Source organism: Coturnix japonica, chromosome 14 (assembly GCF_001577835.2).
Source record: "Coturnix japonica isolate 7356 chromosome 14, Coturnix japonica 2.1, whole genome shotgun sequence".
NCBI lineage: Eukaryota > Metazoa > Chordata > Aves > Galliformes > Phasianidae > Coturnix > Coturnix japonica.
The window spans coordinates 11,740,276-11,760,775 of NC_029529.1; the positions used below are offsets into that span (position 1 = coordinate 11,740,276).

General features: G+C 48.9%; 4 protein-coding genes across 11 annotated transcripts; 2 read left to right on the forward strand and 2 right to left on the reverse strand.

The window, feature by feature from the left end:
* Nucleotides 1-94: 94 nt before the first annotated feature.
* NAGPA (N-acetylglucosamine-1-phosphodiester alpha-N-acetylglucosaminidase) lies at nt 95-7,919 on the reverse strand. 3 transcript variants are annotated; one of them, XR_001558418.1, is made up of 12 exons: nt 7,816-7,919; nt 7,222-7,707; nt 4,974-5,113; nt 4,533-4,641; nt 4,105-4,233; nt 3,516-3,724; nt 3,201-3,248; nt 2,647-2,775; nt 2,388-2,519; nt 2,127-2,187; nt 1,051-1,642; nt 95-686 (listed from the first exon to the last, which is right to left on the reverse strand). XR_001558418.1 is itself a non-coding variant. In XM_015877343.1 (12 exons), the coding sequence occupies exons 1-11, from the start codon at nt 7,902-7,904 to the stop codon at nt 1,423-1,425; spliced, it is 1,752 nt and encodes a 583-aa protein (XP_015732829.1). In that variant the 5' UTR covers nt 7,905-7,919; the 3' UTR covers nt 95-686; nt 1,398-1,422. The 3 variants fall into 3 exon arrangements, 2 of the variants coding, with proteins under 2 accessions (XP_015732829.1, XP_015732828.1); XM_015877343.1 differs by having other exon boundaries at nt 1,398-1,642; XM_015877342.1 differs by having other exon boundaries at nt 95-1,642.
* Nucleotides 7,920-7,988: 69 nt separating this feature from the next.
* On the forward strand, nt 7,989-14,935 carry ALG1 (ALG1 chitobiosyldiphosphodolichol beta-mannosyltransferase). Of its 4 annotated transcripts, XR_001558419.2 has the most exons (15): nt 8,157-8,382; nt 8,475-8,552; nt 8,645-8,748; nt 9,246-9,394; nt 9,862-9,951; nt 10,320-10,436; nt 10,759-10,880; nt 11,116-11,154; nt 11,605-11,664; nt 12,083-12,193; nt 12,755-12,869; nt 13,314-13,389; nt 13,578-13,776; nt 14,122-14,279; nt 14,826-14,935. XR_001558419.2 is itself a non-coding variant. In XM_032447728.1 (13 exons), exons 1-13 carry the CDS (start codon nt 8,027-8,029, stop codon nt 13,710-13,712), a joined length of 1,287 nt encoding a protein of 428 aa, XP_032303619.1. In that variant the 5' UTR covers nt 7,989-8,026; the 3' UTR covers nt 13,713-13,810. The 4 variants fall into 4 exon arrangements, 2 of the variants coding, with proteins under 2 accessions (XP_032303619.1, XP_015732830.1); XM_032447728.1 differs by lacking the exons at nt 8,157-8,382; nt 14,122-14,279; nt 14,826-14,935 and adding an exon at nt 7,989-8,117 and having other exon boundaries at nt 13,578-13,810; XM_015877344.2 differs by lacking the exons at nt 14,122-14,279; nt 14,826-14,935 and having other exon boundaries at nt 13,578-13,810.
* On the reverse strand, nt 14,415-18,559 carry EEF2KMT (eukaryotic elongation factor 2 lysine methyltransferase). 2 transcript variants are annotated; one of them, XM_015877345.2, is made up of 8 exons: nt 18,235-18,559; nt 18,055-18,126; nt 17,871-17,951; nt 17,701-17,802; nt 17,091-17,224; nt 15,972-16,267; nt 15,483-15,629; nt 14,415-14,908 (listed from the first exon to the last, which is right to left on the reverse strand). In XM_015877345.2, the coding sequence occupies exons 1-8, from the start codon at nt 18,538-18,540 to the stop codon at nt 14,808-14,810; spliced, it is 1,239 nt and encodes a 412-aa protein (XP_015732831.2). In that variant the 5' UTR covers nt 18,541-18,559; the 3' UTR covers nt 14,415-14,807. The 2 variants fall into 2 exon arrangements, 1 of the variants encoding a protein (XP_015732831.2); XR_004308991.1 differs by having other exon boundaries at nt 14,795-14,908; nt 15,483-15,579.
* NDUFB6 (NADH:ubiquinone oxidoreductase subunit B6) lies at nt 18,511-20,284 on the forward strand. 2 transcript variants are annotated; one of them, XM_015877346.2, is made up of 4 exons: nt 18,511-18,718; nt 18,802-18,894; nt 19,471-19,515; nt 20,128-20,284. In XM_015877346.2, exons 1-4 carry the CDS (start codon nt 18,539-18,541, stop codon nt 20,194-20,196), a joined length of 387 nt encoding a protein of 128 aa, XP_015732832.1. In that variant the 5' UTR covers nt 18,511-18,538; the 3' UTR covers nt 20,197-20,284. The 2 variants fall into 2 exon arrangements, with proteins under 2 accessions (XP_015732832.1, XP_015732833.1); XM_015877347.2 differs by lacking the exon at nt 18,802-18,894.
* Nucleotides 20,285-20,500: the final 216 nt, after the last annotated feature.

Genomic DNA, 20,500 nt, shown 5'->3' on the forward strand with positions numbered 1-20,500 from the left:
AAGGGCTCATTGGGTCTGAATGATCCACTGAGTAAATAGAGAAGGATGGTTCCTCCTCCTGCAGCTGAACATTAACCAGTCCACTTTCAGGCAGTTATTACTAATCAACTTTATTCAAGTTTCAAATTGATGCTGTAAGTGATAGAAAAATAGAACCTTCCACTTACAAGTTGATTTGATGTCAACAGCGGCACAAAAGTTTACATTTCCTTTGCTTGAAGAGATTGAAAATCGAGTGCATAAAAACGTTCAGGCTCAGACTTTCAGGCTTAAACAGAAAAAGATGTGCAGCATTAAAGTAGCATATTAAAGGCATGTTGCTCCTCACAGGGAAGCAAACTTGGATACTTTTACACTGTGCAAGTATGTGTTCCATAAAACATCCAGTTTCCAGCTGAGATGTTCAGGATGTTGGGCTGCCTGAAATGGTGAGCACAGCCCCAGCTCTTTGATGGCTGCCATCCCCATAAGGGAAAGGCAGTTCCAGCAGCAGGAAGCAAGAAAAGCTGCAGGGACCCTGTGCAGCTGAGGGAGGGCAGCCTGGTGCTGGGAAGGCTGAGCAGGCTGTGGTGTGGTGAGCACAGCCTGGGGCTTGGTCAGGTCCTGCTGCCTCCTCCATTCATTCCCCAGCTTGGAGGGCTCAGTGCTGCAGTACCTCTGGCTGAGCTGCTCAGAGCACGCTGCTCCTGGGAGGTAGGAGAGAACACAAGGCTGAGATGTGTGCACCAGACTTTTCCTGTTGCTGTGCTGTAAGAATTTACCAAGACAGTGCTCATAAAGCACCTGTTAGACCAGTCCTGGGACTAAGGATGTTGACTGCAGTCAATATAAGGTTTGGAAGGGGGGGAAAGAAGGCACATGAAAGCCACAACCCTGTGTGTCAGCCTCTGAGCCTACTGCTGTGGCAAGGAGGAAGAATGTTGTGGTTTCATTGCATTGCAGCTGTTTTAGCATCTTAAAATCTTACAAGGGAACCATAAACCAGATAATTCTTAAAGCAGCTTCCTTATACTTATCTTTATGCAAGAGGCAACATGCAGTTTATCTTACCTCTTCAACATACTTATCGACTGTACCACTGTGTGTGTGACAAAGGACCTTTCTGAAGTACCCATGGCTCCTATTTTGCAGCTGTGGAACTCTCTCCTGTATGTGTGGAAGCTGGCCCCATGGCTTGCATCCTCTCATGGCAGCTCTCATCTGCTCCAGTCAGAGCAGGTGGGGAGGTGAGGGAAACCAGCCGTGTCCTCAGCAGGGCTGGGCAAGAAGCGAGGGAGTTCTTGGGCTAAAATCTCTTGCTGCTGCTCTTGGGTTTGTCAGCAGTTTTACACTCTAGATCTAAAAATTCTCTGTAACAGTCAGTGCTGAATGGCAGCACAAGGTGCAGCGTGAAATACCTCTTCTCTTTTCCCAGCTGGGATTCTAAAGGAGTGTCTGACTTTGGTCCTGAGCATCTTCTGCTTCACAGGCAGCTGATGTTAAGGTATGGCTGGCTTCTCCATTCTCCCTCAGGGGGTGATAGCGATATTCACCACCTCCGTGTTGCCTCTCTGACCTGGCCTTGAGAAAAAGGCCCACGTTTCCCATGGCACTAACTGCGAGAAGCAGAGCCAAGACAAAGGTCGCAGAGATCCAGGTACTTCTATCAGACAAAAGAAAAATCCACATGAGCAACATCTCCTGCCCTGCTCTCACACATTTCAGCATGCAAATGTTTCCTCAAGGTTTGTACTCCCTTCTATCATCACAAGCTTTGGTTCTGCTCTCAGCTATGTGAGAAAAGGCTCCTTAGAAAGGCTGCTCTGACAACCACAGCTAGCGGATATTTTCTGTTCTACACTCAGTTAGCAGGTGACCAGTTGTGCATGCAGAGGGGCTGCAGCTTCACTAATAGCACAGAAGCTGTGCACTGGTGTGGGGACTATCCCTGTCCTTTAGTTTTATACACAGAACATCAGCGGAAAAGGAAAAGAAGATGATGTTTAAGTGTAAGCTGCTGTGTACTATGCTCGGTGTATAGTCACTAACAGTGGCTTCAGCTCAGCACTTGTCTTACAATTGGGTTTTAGCAGTTTGCTCCATCACTCCGTGCATGCATACTTGTCTGATTAGTATTACACACTTACTCTGACAGAGAGAAGTTTTCTTTGCTCTTTTCCTTATCTGGGGAAGCCAAACACCTCCAAGCTGGAAAGAAAAAAAGAAAGAATAGAGGGAAGAAAGCAAGAGGTTAAAATTCCATGTATCAAAGGTGAGCTTAATGAAGGTAATAGAAAGCCATGCCTTGTAACTAAGCAAACAACATTATGTGTCAAAGCTGCTCTTCCGAATGCTAAAGAAAAACACCAAAAAACAAAACCATCCCACAGCTCTGTACTCAGCAATACCTTTGTCGAGCTGGTCCTGTATTCCCAGTTCATAGGTGATGTTACAGCTGCCTGTCTGCGGGTTGCAGGGACACGAGTGTTCACATGCACAGAGCTGCTGGCAGTTGGGCCCATACCAGCCCATAGGACATGCTAAGGGATGGATTACAAGAGATCAGCCATTCTCAAACCTCCATGTGCTCTGAATTCACCCAGTCTATCACCCTGAAAGTTCCCCAACCCTCCCTCAACACCCTGAAAGCCTCTCCCCAGCCCTTACCATGCTCACAACTGGTGCCATAGTACCCGGCTGGGCAGGAGCAGATTCCATGCACAGGGTCACACAAGCCACCATTCTGGCACTGACATTTCTGGCTGCAAGCATTCCCGTAGAAACCGCTCACACAAGCTGCAGGAGGTGAGCAGAAATCTCATCAGGCCTCATCGTATTCATAAGCAGCCTCACCCTATGCTTGTAGCCCAGAGCATTTCCTGGCCTGGGATGTTGATGGCTGCTCAGGAAAGCAGCTGAGTCTGGGTCTCAAACAAGGAGCAGCAGGTTTTGCCCAGGGAGCAGGTGAAAGGAAAAGGTTGGTTTGCATAGGGCTAAAATTAAAATGCTTCATACCAACCCTACTGTAAATTCTCAGGCTGCAGTTAAATTCACACTGACAAAGGAGAGCACACTGCAGCCTCGCCCTCTGCTGCTCCCTCTTGGAAAAGGCTCTTAGAGGAACCTCTCCACCACTGCAAGCAGCCAGCCCATGATGGAGGGGTTCAGACTATCCCCTTGTTGTCTATGAAAAATCAGAGTGGAGCAGAAATCAGCATTACCTTCACTGCAGTTGCTGCCAACCCAGCCAGCGTCACACAGGCATCCAGCTGTGTAAAAACAAACAGGCATTAACAACAAGAACACAGGCTTAGAAATAGTAGGAACTAAAAATCACAAGCCTTGAGATCAGGCTGCTTCTGCCAGGGAACCAACAGAAGTGGAGTCCTGAACTCCCCGAGTTTAGGCACAAACACCCACCCAGGACAGCTGCCAAGCAGGGTAGCTCCCACCACACCTCCCACTGCTTGGATTTTGAGAGATTAACTCAGGGTCAGCTATTGGTACCCGCTGAGCTGTGTGCAGCAGGGACTCACAGGCAGTGCAGGTGCCATGCAGGCTGCAGTTGGAAGGGCCACAGTCCAATGTGTCACAGGCTGGGCCACTCCAGAAGTCCCCAGCACAGTGGCACTGTCCCTGCACGCAGTCCCCGTGGCCGTTGCAGTCTGCAGGCTCGCAGGCAGGCTCGTGGACACACACAATGGTTGAGATGCTCCGAGGGCATCGCCACATGTTGTCAAAGGAGCTGGGGATAGAAGATGGGTCCTGTGAGGTGTGTTATTCTTTAGGTACCCTGACATGAGGCAGGACAGGGTCTCCAAGTCAGTGCCTCTCTTCCATAACAATCAGTTTGCAGATCTCTGCTAATCTGGGTGAACACACAACTCTGAACCTCCCAGTGGAAGAGCTGCTTTCATTCCCCATTCCCACATGTCCCTGATGACTAAGAGGAAAAAGTAGGTAGTCACTAAATTACTTTAGACTCACTCTCTCTGAAAACCTGACATTTGCCTTTACAATGTGAACAATCAGCAACGGCAACGGAATCCCCTGCAGACCATCATGGTGGCACTGAGCTCTGCACACTAAACAGGAGCTATACAGAGACCATGCAGCAGCACCTACCAGTGCTCCGAAGGGTAACTTGCAAGGGTCCCATTCAGGACCAGCGTTGCTGACCCTCCACCATCCAGGTTGATTGCATTGATGATTCCCTGCTGTTTCAGAAACTCGGCCATTTCCCAGAGGTTGATTCTGCAAAAGCAAATGGTTCTTCACTGGTCATTCATGCTATTGAACAATGCTGTTGTGTTAGAAGCTTGGCTGCTCTCCCATCCCAGATGCACTGACCTACTGCCTGAAGGCTGCCATAGCATCCTCTGGCTCTGCCTCTCTATTACCACAAACCATCAAGCAGTGCCTTCAGTTGAGCTCTGCACATCTCTGCCTTATAACTCATTACTGGAAGTTGCAGACTCCCTCCAGCTCTGGTGACAGAATTTAAAGACTGGACTTGCACCTTCCCTGGGGGATTACCACAACCTTGGCCTTACCCTCTAGATTCAGTCTGTCCATCCACATGAACCAAGACCAGCTGCCCCTGGCTGTCATGTCCAACTGCAGTCCTGGCTGATATCACGTTGATGAACTTCTCAAAGGTTCCTATGCAGGAGAGGAAGTAATTCACACAGCAGCTGGGTGACAGAACTGGCTGTTTAGACACAATTGCCTGCAAAACAGCTCCCAGCAATGAGCTCACTATACTGAGACGCAATGGGAACAGAGCCCATGTTTCTCTTCTTCATCCAAGACACCATGCAGACACCCTATTTCCAGCACTGCACTTACTGCAAACTTAAAGTTAAGCAGCACAGAAGAAATCTGGATCTCTTAAGTGAGTAGCAGCTAGACAGCAATTTCCAAAGCTCCCCTCACCTTCCAACAGCCTTGTTAGAAGCACAATCTTACCCACAGTGAAGCTTTACAATATTTACCTGTGGTTTGAGTTTCATCACACTCTGCAATTTGACTCTGATTGATGTACACTTCTCCATCCCTCAAGAGCCAAACCACCCCGCTCACAAGCTGCACGAAAGGGTTTGCTTGATCCAAGACATCCTCTTCAGACAGGTAACTAGGAAAAAGAGAGCAGGAGGGGTTATCCACAGTCACAGCATTGTCATGTAGAAGTCTCTTCTGCAGCCAGCAGGCTCCAGAGGCAGGAAGAAGGGCAAGACGCAGGTGAATGAATGCTACATCCAAAACTAGAGGTCAAGCAGCGCAAAGCATCCCTTCAGCACCCAGAGTGGACCCTCTTCTCAGCTGTTATATACAAAGCCACTGTTAGCGACTGTCCTGTGCACAAAACAACTCCTGCCAACAACGTGGCCTGTGGATCTGAGCCAGGATAAGGGCAGAAAGCATCTGGCAGATGATGAGGGCAGAGCTACTCAGGGATCTGGGGAAGTATCTTTAACACCTCAGCATCTGTCAGCTTCCACTCCACGCAGAGCAGTGGCACCAAACAGACTTTGAGAGGGTTTTCAGCAACAGCAGCCAGTCTGCCTGCAGCTGCTCTGAGGGATGCTACCTGCTCCCCCCATCTGGGATAGCTGCCTCTCCTGTTCCAGACAGCAAAACCTTCCCCTGGCAGGCAGCAGGAAGGACTGTTCAGCTTCTATTTCCAAGATAAGGCACTGTGTGTCACGGTGGGATGCTTCCCAAGGGATAATCTCATAAAAATGAGAGTGCTGAGCAACATCTGGTTCATCAAAACCTGCTGCTAGTTGGTGTCTGCAACACACAGAAGACAGCAGCAAAGGTTGGACCTAACAGCTGTACTCTCACTGCAAGATCTGCTGGTGTTTCTTGGTTTAATGCCAATTCCTTTACATGCTCCGAACACGTCTTGTGGGAGCTGGATGCTTACCTGATCATTTTTTAGTGTGTGTGATTGTAGCTGAAGAAAGCATCCTTGTTTGGAGAAAAGCATAAGTGTAAATACCTGAATGGAAAACATGCAGAAAGAAATCCCTTTTAACAATGGGAAGTGAACCCAGAATGACCACAGCTGAAAACTGATCAGATTGCACAGCACCTGGCAGCAAACCTTGCTGGGTCTGAGGGTATGTGGGAATAGGACAGTGGAGCAGGGAATGCAGCCAACAGAAGCAGCAGCTTGCAACCCAGTTTCCAGGCTGCTTCTTAGTATTCTGGGAACCACCAAAGGACCCCTAGGAACTTTTCTGGGACCTTTGCTGTACCTGCTGCTGCTGGGGAAGGATATCAGCCAGGTGTTGTACTTCTAGTAAGTGCTAAAGTCCTTCTGTCAGCAATTTGTGATCAAAGGGAGCATTTGCCTCCTAATTAGGGAGTGTCACACACCCCTTCAGCTGGTGCCAGAAGAAACCTATATAGCTGCCAGGCAGAGACCACAGCTCTCAGGAGCCAGCAGATGCTGTAGCTTGTGCAGAGAACAGCTGGAAATTATGCAGTGAGACAAGGTGACACCACAGGGAGTAGCCTCCAGCACAGCAGATACCCAGGTGCAGTCTGAATTGCAGAGGGAGAATGCAATGCTCCAGTGTCAGGCTGTAGGCTCTCACTAAAGCTGGGGCCAAAGGAAACGGTGTCCTGCTGTGTCCTGGTTGAAAAGCTTTGCTGGCAAGAAAAGTTGCTACAGGAGGATATCAGTGCCCTGCACAGCAGCTGGGATGATGAAGATGAGATGGACAGATAATAACCTGCACTGCTGGGAAGGCTGTGAGTGTCAGGAGCATGGCTCAGGGGCTGCAGTGGGATGGTGGTCAAGTGATTTAGAAGCATTTATAGAGAGCTCACAAAAATCCTGTGGTGTGAACTGCTCCCTACAACTATCTGAATGCAGGTTGTAGCGTGGTGGGGTTTGGGCTCTTCTGCTGTGTAAGCAGTGATAGGATGAGAGGTAATGGCCTCAAGTTGCACAAGGGGAGGTTCAGGTTGGTTATTAGGAAAGATTTCTCTGGAAGAGAGGTCAGGTGCTGCAATGAGCTGCCCAGGGAGGTGGTTGAGTCTCTGTCCTTGGAGGTGTTAACATTTGTTTAGCTGTTGGACTGAGGGACACTGTTTAGTGGGGAAATACAGTGGTAGGTGGATGGTTGGACTGGATGATTCTGGGGGTCTTTTCAATCCTGGTGGTTCTATGATTCTGTTACTCAGACCGAAGCAGAGGAGGCTCAGGGGGAACCATCTCACTGTCCTTACCCAAACACCATGGTGCCATCCCTGCGGATGCCGAACTGTGCGTTCTGCAGCCCGTGTGCGTTCCGTACCATCCTGCCGTCGCTCACCACGTTCCCCAGGCACTCCCCGCTGCTCATATCGAAGTAACCTCCGTTCTGGGCCACCAGGCACCGGCCCAGTCGCGCCGTCTCCTCCACGGGGACCCTGCGCTGCTCCTCGCATCCCCCGGCACCGCCGGGCTCCAGCACCGAGAATGTTCTCAGCGGGTTCCTCACGAAGGTGAAGTGTCCGTACACCGCCCGGCTCCGCTCCTGGGCCGAGGGGATGTAAGAAACGAAGGTCCGTGTGGTGGCTGCGGGCAGCCCCGTGCTGTTATCGCCGGGCCAGGCCTCGTGTGTCACGTTCCCGTGCCGGACGGGCTGGCAGGCCCTGACGTGCCGGTGTCCGTGCCGCGGCCCGTGCTGCCCGGCCGGGTAGGGCTGCAGCAGCCGCAGGCCGGAGGCGGCCCTGTAAGACAGCACCGCGGTCACGGAGCGCTCTCATAGCGAGGCCTCCGCGTCCCCTTCTACCGGCGAGACCCCGACAGAGGGGCCGGGTCCCACAGGAGCCACTCACCCGGCGCCGCCCTCCGCGCCCAGCGCCGCCAGCACCGCCAGCACCCACCGCCACCGGGCACCGGGCACGGCCCACACGGAGGCCGCCATCTTGGCGGGCGCACACCGCGCTACAGCGCCCCCTGGCGGCGGGAGGCCGCGCTGCATCCCGTGAGGGAACGGAGCGGCGGTGATCGGTGATGAGCCGGGATATCACGAGGCGGTGATCGGTGATGATCCGTGATATCACGAGGCGATACCGCTCTGCTGGGTGCCGGTGTGTAACCGATAACAGCCACGTTCGCAGGGCAGGATGCAGGAAGGGTCAGTGCAGCGCGTCTCCCCGCACAGACCGGCCGCAAGGGGGCGCTGTGCCCGGCCGTGCTCCCCAAGATGGCGGCGGGCGGCGCCGCTCTGGCCGTGGTGGTGCTGCTGTCGGTGCTGTGGTGCTGGTGGCGGCGGGCGGGGCGCGCTGCGGGCCGGGTGTGTGTGGCGGTGCTGGGCGACCTGGGCCGCAGCCCGAGGATGCAGTACCACGCGCTGTCGTTGGCCCGGCACGGCCGCCAAGTATCGCTGCTGGGCTATTTACGTGAGTGAGGGCTCCGTGCTGAGGCGGTGATGGCGGCCCGGGGCGGGGTGATGCTGTGGGCCGCGTCTCTCAGCCTCCAAATGCTCCCACAGAGACTCGGCCGCACCGCGACGTGCTGAGCAGCGGGGAGATCCAGGTTGTGCCCGTGTCGGAGCTGCGGAGCTTGAGAGGTGCGTGAGGTACCGCGGGTTGAGCAGGGCTGGGGCTGGGGGGACATTGTGAGCCCAGCCGGCTGTGGGACACACGGGACTTTGTTTTGCAGTTGGGCCGAAGCTGTTCCAGTACGTGGTGAAAGTCGTTGTACAGACCGTGCAGTTACTGCACACGATGCTGAGGATGGAGCCGCCTTCCTGTGTCCTCCTTCAGGTGTGTTTGTGTGGGTAACGTTATTGGTATTGCATTGCAATAGGGTTTTAGCAGCCTTGGACACTGGTGTTCTGTATTTGATTAACACATAAAGCTCTCTGTGCATTTAGACCTGTTAATGGATCGTGATCATCTCCTCCTTCTTGTTTCCCTTTTCTTATTGTTCAATGCTCCTTTTCTCCTATGCTGGTAGATAGTGATAGGACAAGGGGGGGATGGTTTTAGTCTAAAAGATGAGCAATGTAGATTAGATATGAGGGGGAAGCTGTTCATTGCAGGGCTGGTGTGGCCTTGGTACAGTTGTGGATGCTCCATCCATGGAAGTCTCCATTGGTAAGGATGGATCTGGTGCCTGATGGGGTGTTGGCAGGGCTGCCTGGGGAAGGGATGCTGAAACTCAGTGATCTCTGAAGTCCCTTCTAAGCCATTCTGTTACAATTGTAGTTAAGTGTTGGCCCCTCAACCTGAGGAATATTTTCCTCTGTTTTATTAAACAGAATCCTCCAGGTTTGCCCAGTATAGCTGTTGCCTGGCTGGCTTGTCTTTTCTGGAGAAGCAAGCTGATAATAGATTGGCACAATTACGGATACACCATCATGAGTCTGAATCATGGAAGGAATCACCCATTGGTGCTCATCGCAAAATGGTTTGTACAGTAATTTCTTCTGTGAGCTACCTGGAAATAAGGAAATGAAGTCATTAGCAACATGTGGCTTTAGGTTGGTGTGTGAGAGCTACAGGAACCGAGAGATTTGCTGATGTGGTTTAAACACGTTCCCTTTGGTTGGACCTGTTTGGTGGAGTGCAAATGCAGGCTTAGATCTAGTGAGTTTTGTTTCTTGCTGATTCAGTGTGACCACTTCTTGCTTACAGCTTTGAATGCTTTTGAGAGCTGTGTTCTCAGGCTTTAAACGACAAGGAATCACACATAACCCTTCTCATGGGCTGATACTGCTGTAACATAACAGTATGTGTAATTGTTAATTAAACTGAAGTTACTGGGAGCAGTTGAGTTTTTGTCTGGCTTTTAGTTTGCATCAGTGCTGGAGAGCAGTTACTGTGTGTGTGTTGGAGTTGCCTTTGGGTTCTTACTGGGTTTCAATTTTCTGTCAGGTATGAGAAGCTGTTTGGGCGATTGTCTGACTATAACCTGTGTGTCACTGATGCCATGAAGGAAGATCTGTGGGTGAACTGCAACATCCGGTGAGTTAAAAACCTGTAATGTTATGTGCATACTCAAAGCAACAGGAAAGCATGCAGTCCTGGGGAGCCTGGGTTCAGAGTAATCCTATAGAAGCAACTGTCAGGACAACTTTGTCTTGTTTTAATGGTTGTGTTTCATCTACTGAAAAGACACCTAAGAAGGGCATCCTTTGTACAGGGTTAATGTGTCAAACTTGGTCTGTTCCAACAAGCTTCAGGAACAGAGAAAGTTGAGTCAAATCATCCTTTTGTTGTGATGATCCACTTCCTTTTTGCGTTGTGTCGCTGTAGCCTGTCACTGTTTCTTTGCCACGTGCTTTTCTGTTGGATCTGGTGTTTATTTAACTGATGAATTTATTTCATTACAGAGCAGTAACGCTGTATGATAGGCCAGCTTCTTATTTTAAGGAAACTCCATTAGAGCTTCAGCATCAGTTGTTCATGAAACTTGCCCAAGACTATGAGCCATTTAAACCACAACATGTGTAAGTAAAGCATGAAGTTACAGTCCTTCACTGAATAGCACAAGGTTATGGCATTTAGTCACCAGAAATACCTTTAGATGGAGGCATAAGCTCCTCAATATTAACGGATGCTGGTCTTTGTATGCTTACTGTGTGAGTGCATCTAATTGCCACTGGAGGGGCCATCAGGGATGTCTCTGCAGTGATGACTATCCCCAGAGAACTTAGATGGCGAATCTGAAACCAAGTGCTTGGAAATTCATGCTTCTGAAGCACTGCATTTCCTTCTGTGTTTGCTGGCTGTGTTTGTGTAGTCTGTATTCTGAAAGTTCTGTTTTTGCAGTACAGAGTCTGTCAGTTGGAACGCTGAGAGGTCGGCCTTTACAGAAAGGGATGAGAAGAGCGGGGATGTGACAAGAAGCAGAGGACGGCCGGCTCTTCTCATCAGCAGCACCAGCTGGACAGGTTTGTAAACTGCTTATTTTTAGTATATTGACACTTTGGAATAAAAGAAAATTAGGTCTGTTTGTACTTCTCACACTGGACACTTATTTCCGTCACAAGTATATGGTTGTAGACTTTCAAAAATGAACATAATTGTGGCAAATTTTGAACAGGAAAAGCGTGTTCCGTACTTAAAGATGTAATTCATTGTAAGTGCTAAAAGCATGCATGTTGCTAATAAGACCCTTTCTTTCAGAGGATGAAGACTTTTCAGTCCTTCTGAAGGCGTTAGAAGGTCAGTACTAAGGAATGCCTCTCAGCTGTACAAAGGTGGATAGTGGGTGAGGGCTTTTTCTAAGTAATACTTCCTCTGTATTCAAGTGCAAGTGCAGGTGTGTGTGATTGGTTTGCAGTGGGTTATGAGTAGGAGCTGACATATGGAAATGAGGCCTCTGAATTCAACTCAGGGTGGTGATGGGGGGAATTCTATTTCTCACTTGTAAATGGCAGTAATGAAATGGCCAATATGGCGTAGTCAAAGAAATGTTTTATGGTTAATGATTTCTAAACATACTGTGATTTATTTCTATAGAGGTCTGGGGATTTAATATGTGAAAACTTCCTACTGTTTGGTGAGACGTGTGTTTGTGGAGAAATTACTTGAAGTAGGAAGCTGAATTATTTGCACACGGTGACCCTTTATGATCAGCCATCCATTTACTTGTCAGGTTTTTGTCTTCCCCAGATTATGAGCAGTATATCAATGAGGGAGTCAAGCTTCCAGCTTTAGTATGTGTGATAACAGGTAATACTTTATTCATGTTGTAATTCTTTCTTTCTAATAGAAACGTTCACTTTCACACTGTTTGCTCTTCCATTGATGTTGAAGAGAGAGAAGGGTGTTTTGACTTTATCTGACTGGAAGTAATTTATAGTTGGATTCTTACAGCAGTGTAACCATGGTACATTTTTAAAGAGGGGATGTTAACATGTTAACACTGTCCGATACTGACTGCAGGCTCTTCTAGTTTAGTGTCAGTTCACTTTGCTTTGAGGAGGATTTAATCTCTTAGATGTCTTTTGGAGGATGATGGTTGGTATATTTTGATGCCTGTGAGACAGTAGTTGTCACCTGTACAGCAGCATCCACTGATTGCACCTAATTTTCAATCACCCTGATAAAATCACTGCTATCTTTTCTTTTTTCTCCTTGCTTTAAAAAGGTAAAGGACCACTAAAGGAGTACTACAATGGACTGATACAGAAACTGCACTTTAAACATATCCAGATCTGTACACCGTGGCTGGAAGCTGAGGATTACCCAGTTTTGCTTGGTAAATGATGAATTCTGAAATGATTTGATGTGATGAAGCGTGCACGTTCATGTCCCGGTTCACACTCTTAAGCAGGTCAGGAAAGACATCTCAGTTTTTGACTGAGCACCCAAAAGAAGCTGAAATTCTAAATGATGATGTTTTTTGAATAGTGTTGTCACATTCTTAGTATTGCATCCAGTGTGATAAGCTCAGTACGGTACTCACGTACATATCCAAGCTGACCTGGGGTTTCAGATCTGCGAACTAAGGTGGAATCACATGAACAGGAAGAGCCATGCAGCATATCCTGCCTGGATTGTGGTATCTCCTGTGTGCGTATCTGTTCTGGGCAAATGAAGAGGCCAAAAGGCTGCTCTGTGAGAAATGTGAGATTTACAAATTCTCTTTAATTCAACAGGAACTTGCCTGGTATGTTTCTAAATGCAGTCATGTAGTTTAATATCTCTTGCTCATATTTAGCTCACATCATCCGAAAAAAAACCCACATATATATATATGAGTATGCAGTAAGACCAGAAGAGCTGCTTCAGAGAATTCAGAGTCTTGTTTGCTTTTTAGGCTCAGCAGACTTGGGTGTGTGTCTCCATAAATCATCTAGTGGATTGGATTTACCTATGAAGGTGGTAGATATGTTTGGCTGCTGCTTACCTGTGTGTGCAATATATTTTGAATGGTAAGAGTTTGCTTATTGTGCTACCAGGATTTACAGGTCCTTGCTCCGTGAAGAGGTGAATATATGCAGTAACCAACCTTACAGTGCACAGAGCTTTGGGGAAAAGGCAGCTCTTACAAATAAATAGGTATTAATTGCAAATATCTCATGTGCTGAGCACGGGCAGATTTTCCTTAGGGGTTAAAGTTGATTATTGCCCTCATTTTGATGTGCATGGAGATGAGTGGCACAATGACTGAGTGAGGGCCCTTTTGTATTGTACTGCAATGCAGTACTACAATACAAGTTTCATTTAAACTTCAGTATCTGCCTTTGGTTCCATTTTGTCAGGAGTTCAACCCCTACCTGTGCTGCCCATAGGAAAGAGACACAATGCAACTTCTGAGATGTGCATCTCCCACTCACTGTTTTTCTTCTATTTTTTTCTATGACTTTTGTTCACAGTTTACATGAACTTGTGAAACACAATGAAAATGGGCTGATATTCAGGGATTCAGATGAACTTGCAGAACAACTGAAGGTAAAGACATAAGAGATTATTCTATCCTATTAGCTCTAACCACAGAAGTCTTACTATGTGAGCGACATGTTCCCGTATTACAGACATCCATATTTTGCATTCTCAGAAGGCACTGCTTTGCTAGAAAAGCTAGAATTGATCCAAAATAGAACACAGTGGTATTTTTCTGTGTTATTTTTATCTTACAGATCCTTTTCTTGGGATTTCCCACATTGGAAGGCAAACTCCATGAGTTCAGGAAAAACCTTCGTGCATCCAGGCAGCTGAGCTGGGATGAGAGTTGGGACCAGACCGTTCTTCCTTTATTTAACCAGACTGAATGACTTTTGGGGGGAGTATGGGGTCAAAAAAGCTATCATGTGTGCACCTCCAGGACTGTCTTCAATGGTGAATAAACACTTGGTATTGTTTACAACTGTAATATTGAATCACTTCAACTGATCAGACAAACCTCTTCCCTTACAACTGGAGCTTTTTGTGTGGGTAATAATAGTGCAGAAGGTGCAGCTGAGGTTTTCCAGCAGATTCCTGCCTGGTGTTATGGCCATCCCCATTAGCCAGTGCTACACACGAGGTAAACTCAGCATTCCTCTGTTGTACACAGCGATGCTGATGAAAGCTTTAGAGAGGTTTTGTCTTCCTGTAATAAATATCCAACTTAATTCCAGCTGCCGTGGGCTTCTTCAGCTTAAAGAATATTTCTTAAATTACCTGTCATTGGTCTTCTCTCAGTTACTACAGGAGGAGGAAGTGAATGTATTTCTTCCTTTTCTTAAAGTAACTTCTAAAACAACATCTAGAAATGGAAGTCAAAAGAGGAGAAAAATAATACATTCGGTTCTGCTTCAGGATTAATGGTGGCTAATGAATGACGTGAAGGTCCAAAGCAGGTAAGCTAAATTCTTCTCCTCCAGCATCAGTGACACCCTGTATAATGTGCAGGCATTACTCAGGTTGTTCTGGGATGACACACGTTGCAATTTTGCAAACACACACACATACAAAAAGCTGACATCAATTACAGCTGGTTTTAGTATTAAAAACGTTTATTATAGAACACTGTTCTATTCCCTTGTCAGTATGAGATGCACACCTGCAGGAGCGCAGGGTGAGTCTGCATTGTTTACAAATCAAAACTGCATTTAAATAATTCAATCCAGTTCTCCAGAATCCAAGTGCATCACAATTAGGGCCTTTTTCTCTACAGCTTGTGGTGCACAGATGCTTATAAGGAGCACGCACGCTGGCAACTGCAGGAAGAAACATAAACTCATTTTGACAACAGCTCGTGCATATGAGATACATGCATAAGGCTGCTCTTGGTGCACACATCTCAGTCTGTTTGTAGAATTCAGGACAGTCTTGGCGTGAGGATGAGAGAAAATTTCCTCTGAAGTCCTGTGCTGTATTGACCAAATCTATGTGAATAATTGCAGGATAGTCACGTTGGGCTGCGTATCATGGAGAAAAATCCTATTGCTGTGGGTTGGAATAATCTGCCATCTGATCCCGGCTTTATCTGCAAAGGGAAACACTGAGAATCGTATTTCTGCTTAATGAAATAAAGAGCTAAAGTTGCACGTCAAGGTCTGTACAAAGAGGTACGAATGTAACAGCATTATTGTGTTACGTAGCCAACCACTGTGCTCCGGCTGTACTGCTGTAAGGCTGCAATAGGTTTTGAAGGGTGAGAAGTCCTCCATCTCTCCCTTTTACTTAAATCTCTCCTCCTTTTTAACCCTCAAAGGACAGTTACAAGTTGCAGGCCACAGTTAAACATTTCTACAGTTAAATGCAGTGCAGGTTTTTGCCTGTTCTAGGCTTAACCCTTATGATCTTTCCTATTAGCACCAAACTTGAGTGTGTCTCAAATTGACACTGTAACAAATGAGAGTGGTGGCAGGATGCAGCAAAGGGCTGAGATGTCTTAATGTCCTGAGCGAATCCATGTATCTCAGGCAGAGTTCTCCTGAATCCAAGGATCCCATTGCTGGACAATACCCATTGCTAAAAAGAAATGTTCATCTCCACTACATATTAAGTCAATGGGAGAGGCCAAATCTATTGATATAGTGAATGAAAAAGGCACCTACCAAGTTCAGCCTGGAATGTGTGGTAAGTGTCCGGGTTACGGACTGTCAGAGCAATATAGATCTCAGGTTTTCTGTCTGCTCTTAGGGTGGAGAACTTCTGTAACATACCAGTAAGGGATAAGGTTACCTCTGGATCATATATCACATCTGCATGGGGGAAGAAAAGGGAAGTGTTCAGTGTTTATTAAGAGCTAAGCAGAAATCAAGCCACAGAATTCCATACTTGAATTCTTAGATGATTTTTGCCTTGGAAAGCCACTACCTACCCTGTCTCAGTTTAAAACCATTCCCCCTTGTCCTATTGCTGTCCATCCATGTGAATAGCCATTCCCTCTCCTGTTTATACGCTCCCTTCAAGTACTGGAAGGCCACAACAAGGTCTCCCCACAGCCTTTTCCAAGCTAAATAAACACAAATGTCTTTATTTCTGTTACCTCCTTCCTCCTGCATCTCTCTGCAACGTCAGGCATAACCAGAAGGGAGAGCTACCTGCTGCAATGATGACGTCTGCTTGCAGAGCCAGCAGTTGTTTTTCTGTAACTGAACCCCAGTCGAGCTCTGCAACAATGAGTTTGGGTTGTTGGGATTCCTTCCTTTCTGCCTCCTGCCCTTGGGCTGGATTCATAGTTTCAGGCTGCAGGGTGAAGCCATTCAGACGGATGTTTTCTGTCAGCTGTTTGAGAACGCAGTGGTGGTAATCACTGAATATATATGTCTTGGGATTGCAGGTTTTGCAGATCACGAGTCCAGTGAAGCCGACTCCACTTCCTAACTCCAAGACTGTCCTAAAGATTAATGGTGGAAAACAAGTATTGATGAGGAATCTGACGTTGATTATTGAAATCAGAATATTCCAAGTTTATCTAAAGGTAAATTCAGCTACAGATTATCTCAGTTTTTGAGCAGATCCTCTATGATTTAATGCTTGTTCCAAGTAACTGGTAAAGATAGCAAACAGGATTCAATTATAAGAATTAATCACTGGAATTATTAATTCCATCGTGGGGGTGAGAATCATTCCGCCTATTTCTGGACTTCTGCAGCATTTATCTGTATCTGAACTGGTTGTGCACTTCTTTTCCTAGTGGAGAGATGTTTCTAAAGCACAGTTCTATCCTAATTTAGCTGAAGCTGTGCTCAGAAGTGCCCATTCCTTTCTGGTCCTTATATACAAAGCATCTTTCAGTATCTAGAGGGGGGCTGTAAGAAAGAAAGGGATGGATTGTTGAGCAGGAGCTGTTGTGATAGGAAAAGGGAAATGGTTTCAAACTAAAAGAGGGGACATTTAGACTGGATATCAGTAAAGTTAAATATAACATTAGTGGTGATGCTCTGGCACAGGTTGCCCAGAGCTGAATATGCCACATCCCTGGATGTACCCAGAGCTGTGTATGGCGCCCTCGGCAGCGTGAGCTGTGGCCAACAGCCCATATCATGGGCAAAACAGCCTACAGTCCAGAGCAGATCAGGGCAGGTGCTGTAATGGTTTTCATCTCAAAGCCTGTTTTAAAGCAACTACGCCGTCATCTCCTGAACTGATGCAGAACAGGAGGAGAGCAGTTGTTATCTGGCACCAGCTCCCATTTCTATCCATGATGCTGTTGTTACCTGTTAGTGAACACCGCGGGGTTCTCCGTTGCCCACTCAGCGAGGTGCAGAGCAGCATCCCACGTGACGAGCCCTGTGGTTCCTTGAGAGATAATGGCCACACTCTCTGAAAGGGTCACGGCTTCTCCTGAGGGCTGGGGGTCACACGTGGGGGGGAGAGAGATGTCAGCAATGGCAGCTGTGCTGCAGCTCACAGCTGTGGGGCAGCCTGCAGGAAAGGGCAGGAAAAACTCGGGGGCTTGGGGGTGATCTCCACTTTGACTCATAGAACTGCTTGGAGTTAGAAGAGACCTTTAGAGGTCACCTGGTCCAACTCCCATACAACCAACAGGCTGCCCAGGGAGGTTGTGGATGCCCCGTCCTTGGAGGTGTTCAAACCAGGTTGGACGGGGCCATGGGCAACCTGATCTATGGGGTCTCTATGGGGATCTATGGGGTCTCCTGGGCAACCTGATCTAGTAAAGGTGTATGTTTGGTGGCCCTGCCAGGCAGGGGGGTTGGAACTACATTATCTTTGAGGTCCCTTCCAACCCGGGTCATTCTGTGATTCTGTGAACAGGGACAGATGATTAGAAGTGCTCTGTAACGAAGCCGTCTCGTTAGCGTTTACCAGTAAGTAGCTTTTGTAGCACTGAGTGGATTCTTCCTCGTTTAAGACACGTGCCAACGCGTCGTACAGCTCATCCAGGGGTTCGGCTGCCGTGGATTCGTGCTGTGAACAGAGAACGGAGCCTCAGCTGCCACCCCGAGCCCCAAAGGGTAAGAGTAAGAGACCGGTACCTTGTTAATGAGCTGGGTGAGGAAGCACCGTCTGTAGGAGGCGGGCGGGGGGAACCGCGCACACAGCGGGTGCAGGACGGTCTGCAACGATAAACCGTGACGGCGGGTGGGTGAGATGCCGGCGGCTGCAGGATGGACGTGGGGGCGGCGATACGAGCTGGGAACGCGGTTCATTGTGCGGTACCTGGTGCAGGATGTGAGCGAGCAGGGAGCACTGGGAGCGCTCCGGGCCGGCCCGCAGCTGCTGCTCCAGCTCCTAAAGCACAACGAGAGCGGAGCTGAGCCCGCAGCCGAGCGGACGATCCCCGCACAGCCCGGCCCAGCTTGTATAGTAAAAAAGGACTCTATAGTAAATGTAGCTCACCGCCCAGGGCATGGCACGGAGCTGCCGCACCGACAGGAAGCGCCGCTGGAAGAGCAGCCCCAGCTCCGGCCCCGCCATGTGCCCGGTGCCGGTAAACGGGAGCGGCACGAAGGAGCGGAGCCGCCGCCCCAACGGGGACTCGAACCCGCGATCCTCGGATCCAAAGCCTGACGCTCTCACGCCCGTAGCGGCGGTCCAAGCGACGCGCAGCTCCGCTTCCGGCGCGGTGTGATGACGTCGGTATCCCGCGCCGTCGCTAAGGACACGGTGCCCGGGGCTGAGCTGGGCCCGAAGCGGCGGCGCCATGGGCGGGTACACGGCGGACGAGAAGCTGCGGCTGCAGCAGCTCCGAGCGCTACGGCGCCGCTGGCTGCGGGACCAGGAGCTGAGCGACAGGGAGCCCGTGCTGCCTGAGCGGCGGCCGGGGCCTATCGCCGCCTTCTGGGAGCGATTCCTGCAGCCAGGCGGCCTATGGAGGATGAAGGTGAGCCTGGGTCCGGCCTGAGCCCCGGCCTAAGGCCTGGTCTGAGTCCCGGCCCTGAGCCCCGCTGCCCCGTTGTCCCGCAGGTGTTCAGCGCGTACCAGACCGGCTGCTTCTTCGTGGGCCGGGTGCTGATCCCCGCCTGGCTGCTCCACTACTACATGAAGTACCACGTCGCGGTGCGTGGATCGAGGGGATGGGGAGAACTCGGCGGTGTGTGAAGCAGGAGAGGGAAGGGGTTGTGAACCGGTCAGATAATGAAGGAATGGCTTTATATTGAAGCCATATATTCATATTTCAGGGGGAAATAGTTTACCCAGAGGGCAGTGAGGTGCTGCTGCTGCTGCCCGGAGCTGTGGGTGCCCCATCCCTAGAGGTGCCAATGGCCACAGATGGGCCCTGGGCAGCTGAGCTGGGGGGAGGGCAGCCCGACCACAGCATGGAACCGGGTGGGCTTCCAACCCAACTATGATATAGTTCTGTTACAGTCAGTGATCATTGGAGGTGTTGGGACAGCTGGGCTGCAATCATTGGTGTGGGAGGGAAACCAAATGCTGGGATAGAGCTCCCAGTTCTATGTCTTTTCTGGCTGGTATCTTTTTAACTAGTGGGAGGAAACCAGCCTAGTGAGCTCTACACATAACAGTGCATGTTTGAGAGGGGTTATGAGGAACAATTATACTCTCTGTGTTGGAAATTCTTTATGCTTCACCTGTGTGATGTTCTTATTTTTGTCTCCCCCTCTGTGCTTTCAGAAAAAGCCGTATGGTATCGTTATGTCAAACCCACCCATATTCCCGGTAAGTCCATTCATACTCGTGTCATCTTCTACCTTTGTGAAACAGCAGCAGAGAAAGGATGGCTCCAGAAATAGGGGTTGATGCAGCAGCTGTGCAGGGAGGATTTCACCCCTAACAAGTACATAGCAACGGACTGAAGGCCAAGCTGTGAGCTGCTGAATTCAGCCTGATTGCTTGAGCTACGTCAGCTCAGCAGGCCAAGGCAATGCCTGCAGCTTGAACAAGCAGAGGTCAGGCATTGGGTTGGCTTTGCTACGGGGTTCTGCAGCTCTCCATATACAGCTGGCTGTTGGGTTAGAGGCTGTGCTGGAGATGAGCAATGCTATGGTGAAGGTGGTTATGCAGTGCTACAAACCCAGTGTATGTTCTTGAAACAATAATCACTTTAAATGCTGCTTTTCTGTGGCATCAGGAGGGTGAAGCAAATGCAGATTGCACAGAATTTAGCTAAGGTGCAATGGCAGCATCTTGAGAAACGTGGAGGAAATGACGCTTCTGAGTCCATAGTTCTTGTTTAGAAGCGGGGCGGTCACAGCTTGGTTTAAGAAGTGAGCTGTAAAGGAATCCATTGTGTGCAGGAGGAAACCTCACCGTGTTCTCTCATCCCATCAGGGTGACAGGATTTTAGAGACTGGAGAAATTGTTCCACCTCTGGCAGACGAATCCTCTGGGCACCACTGAGAGCAGAAGGTCGACGTCCTGCACTAATAAAGGCGAGAGCTGCAGCCGCCTGTTTTCTCTTCCATAAAGGAGTCTTTACTGTCATCGCCTCATCTCTTCTGTCCTTTGCTTTCTCCTTACTCCAAACTCTCCCACTCGGTGCTCATGTGAGAGTTTCCCTTGCTTTCTGTGAGATTTATTGCTCCCCTATCTCCTTTTTATCCCTCCTCTCCCCTATCTCTTTATCTGGCCTGACTGTAGAGCAATGTGGGCTTTACAGCAATGGCAGGGGCAGTGTAGACTGCTGGGAATTGGGCACTAGTCT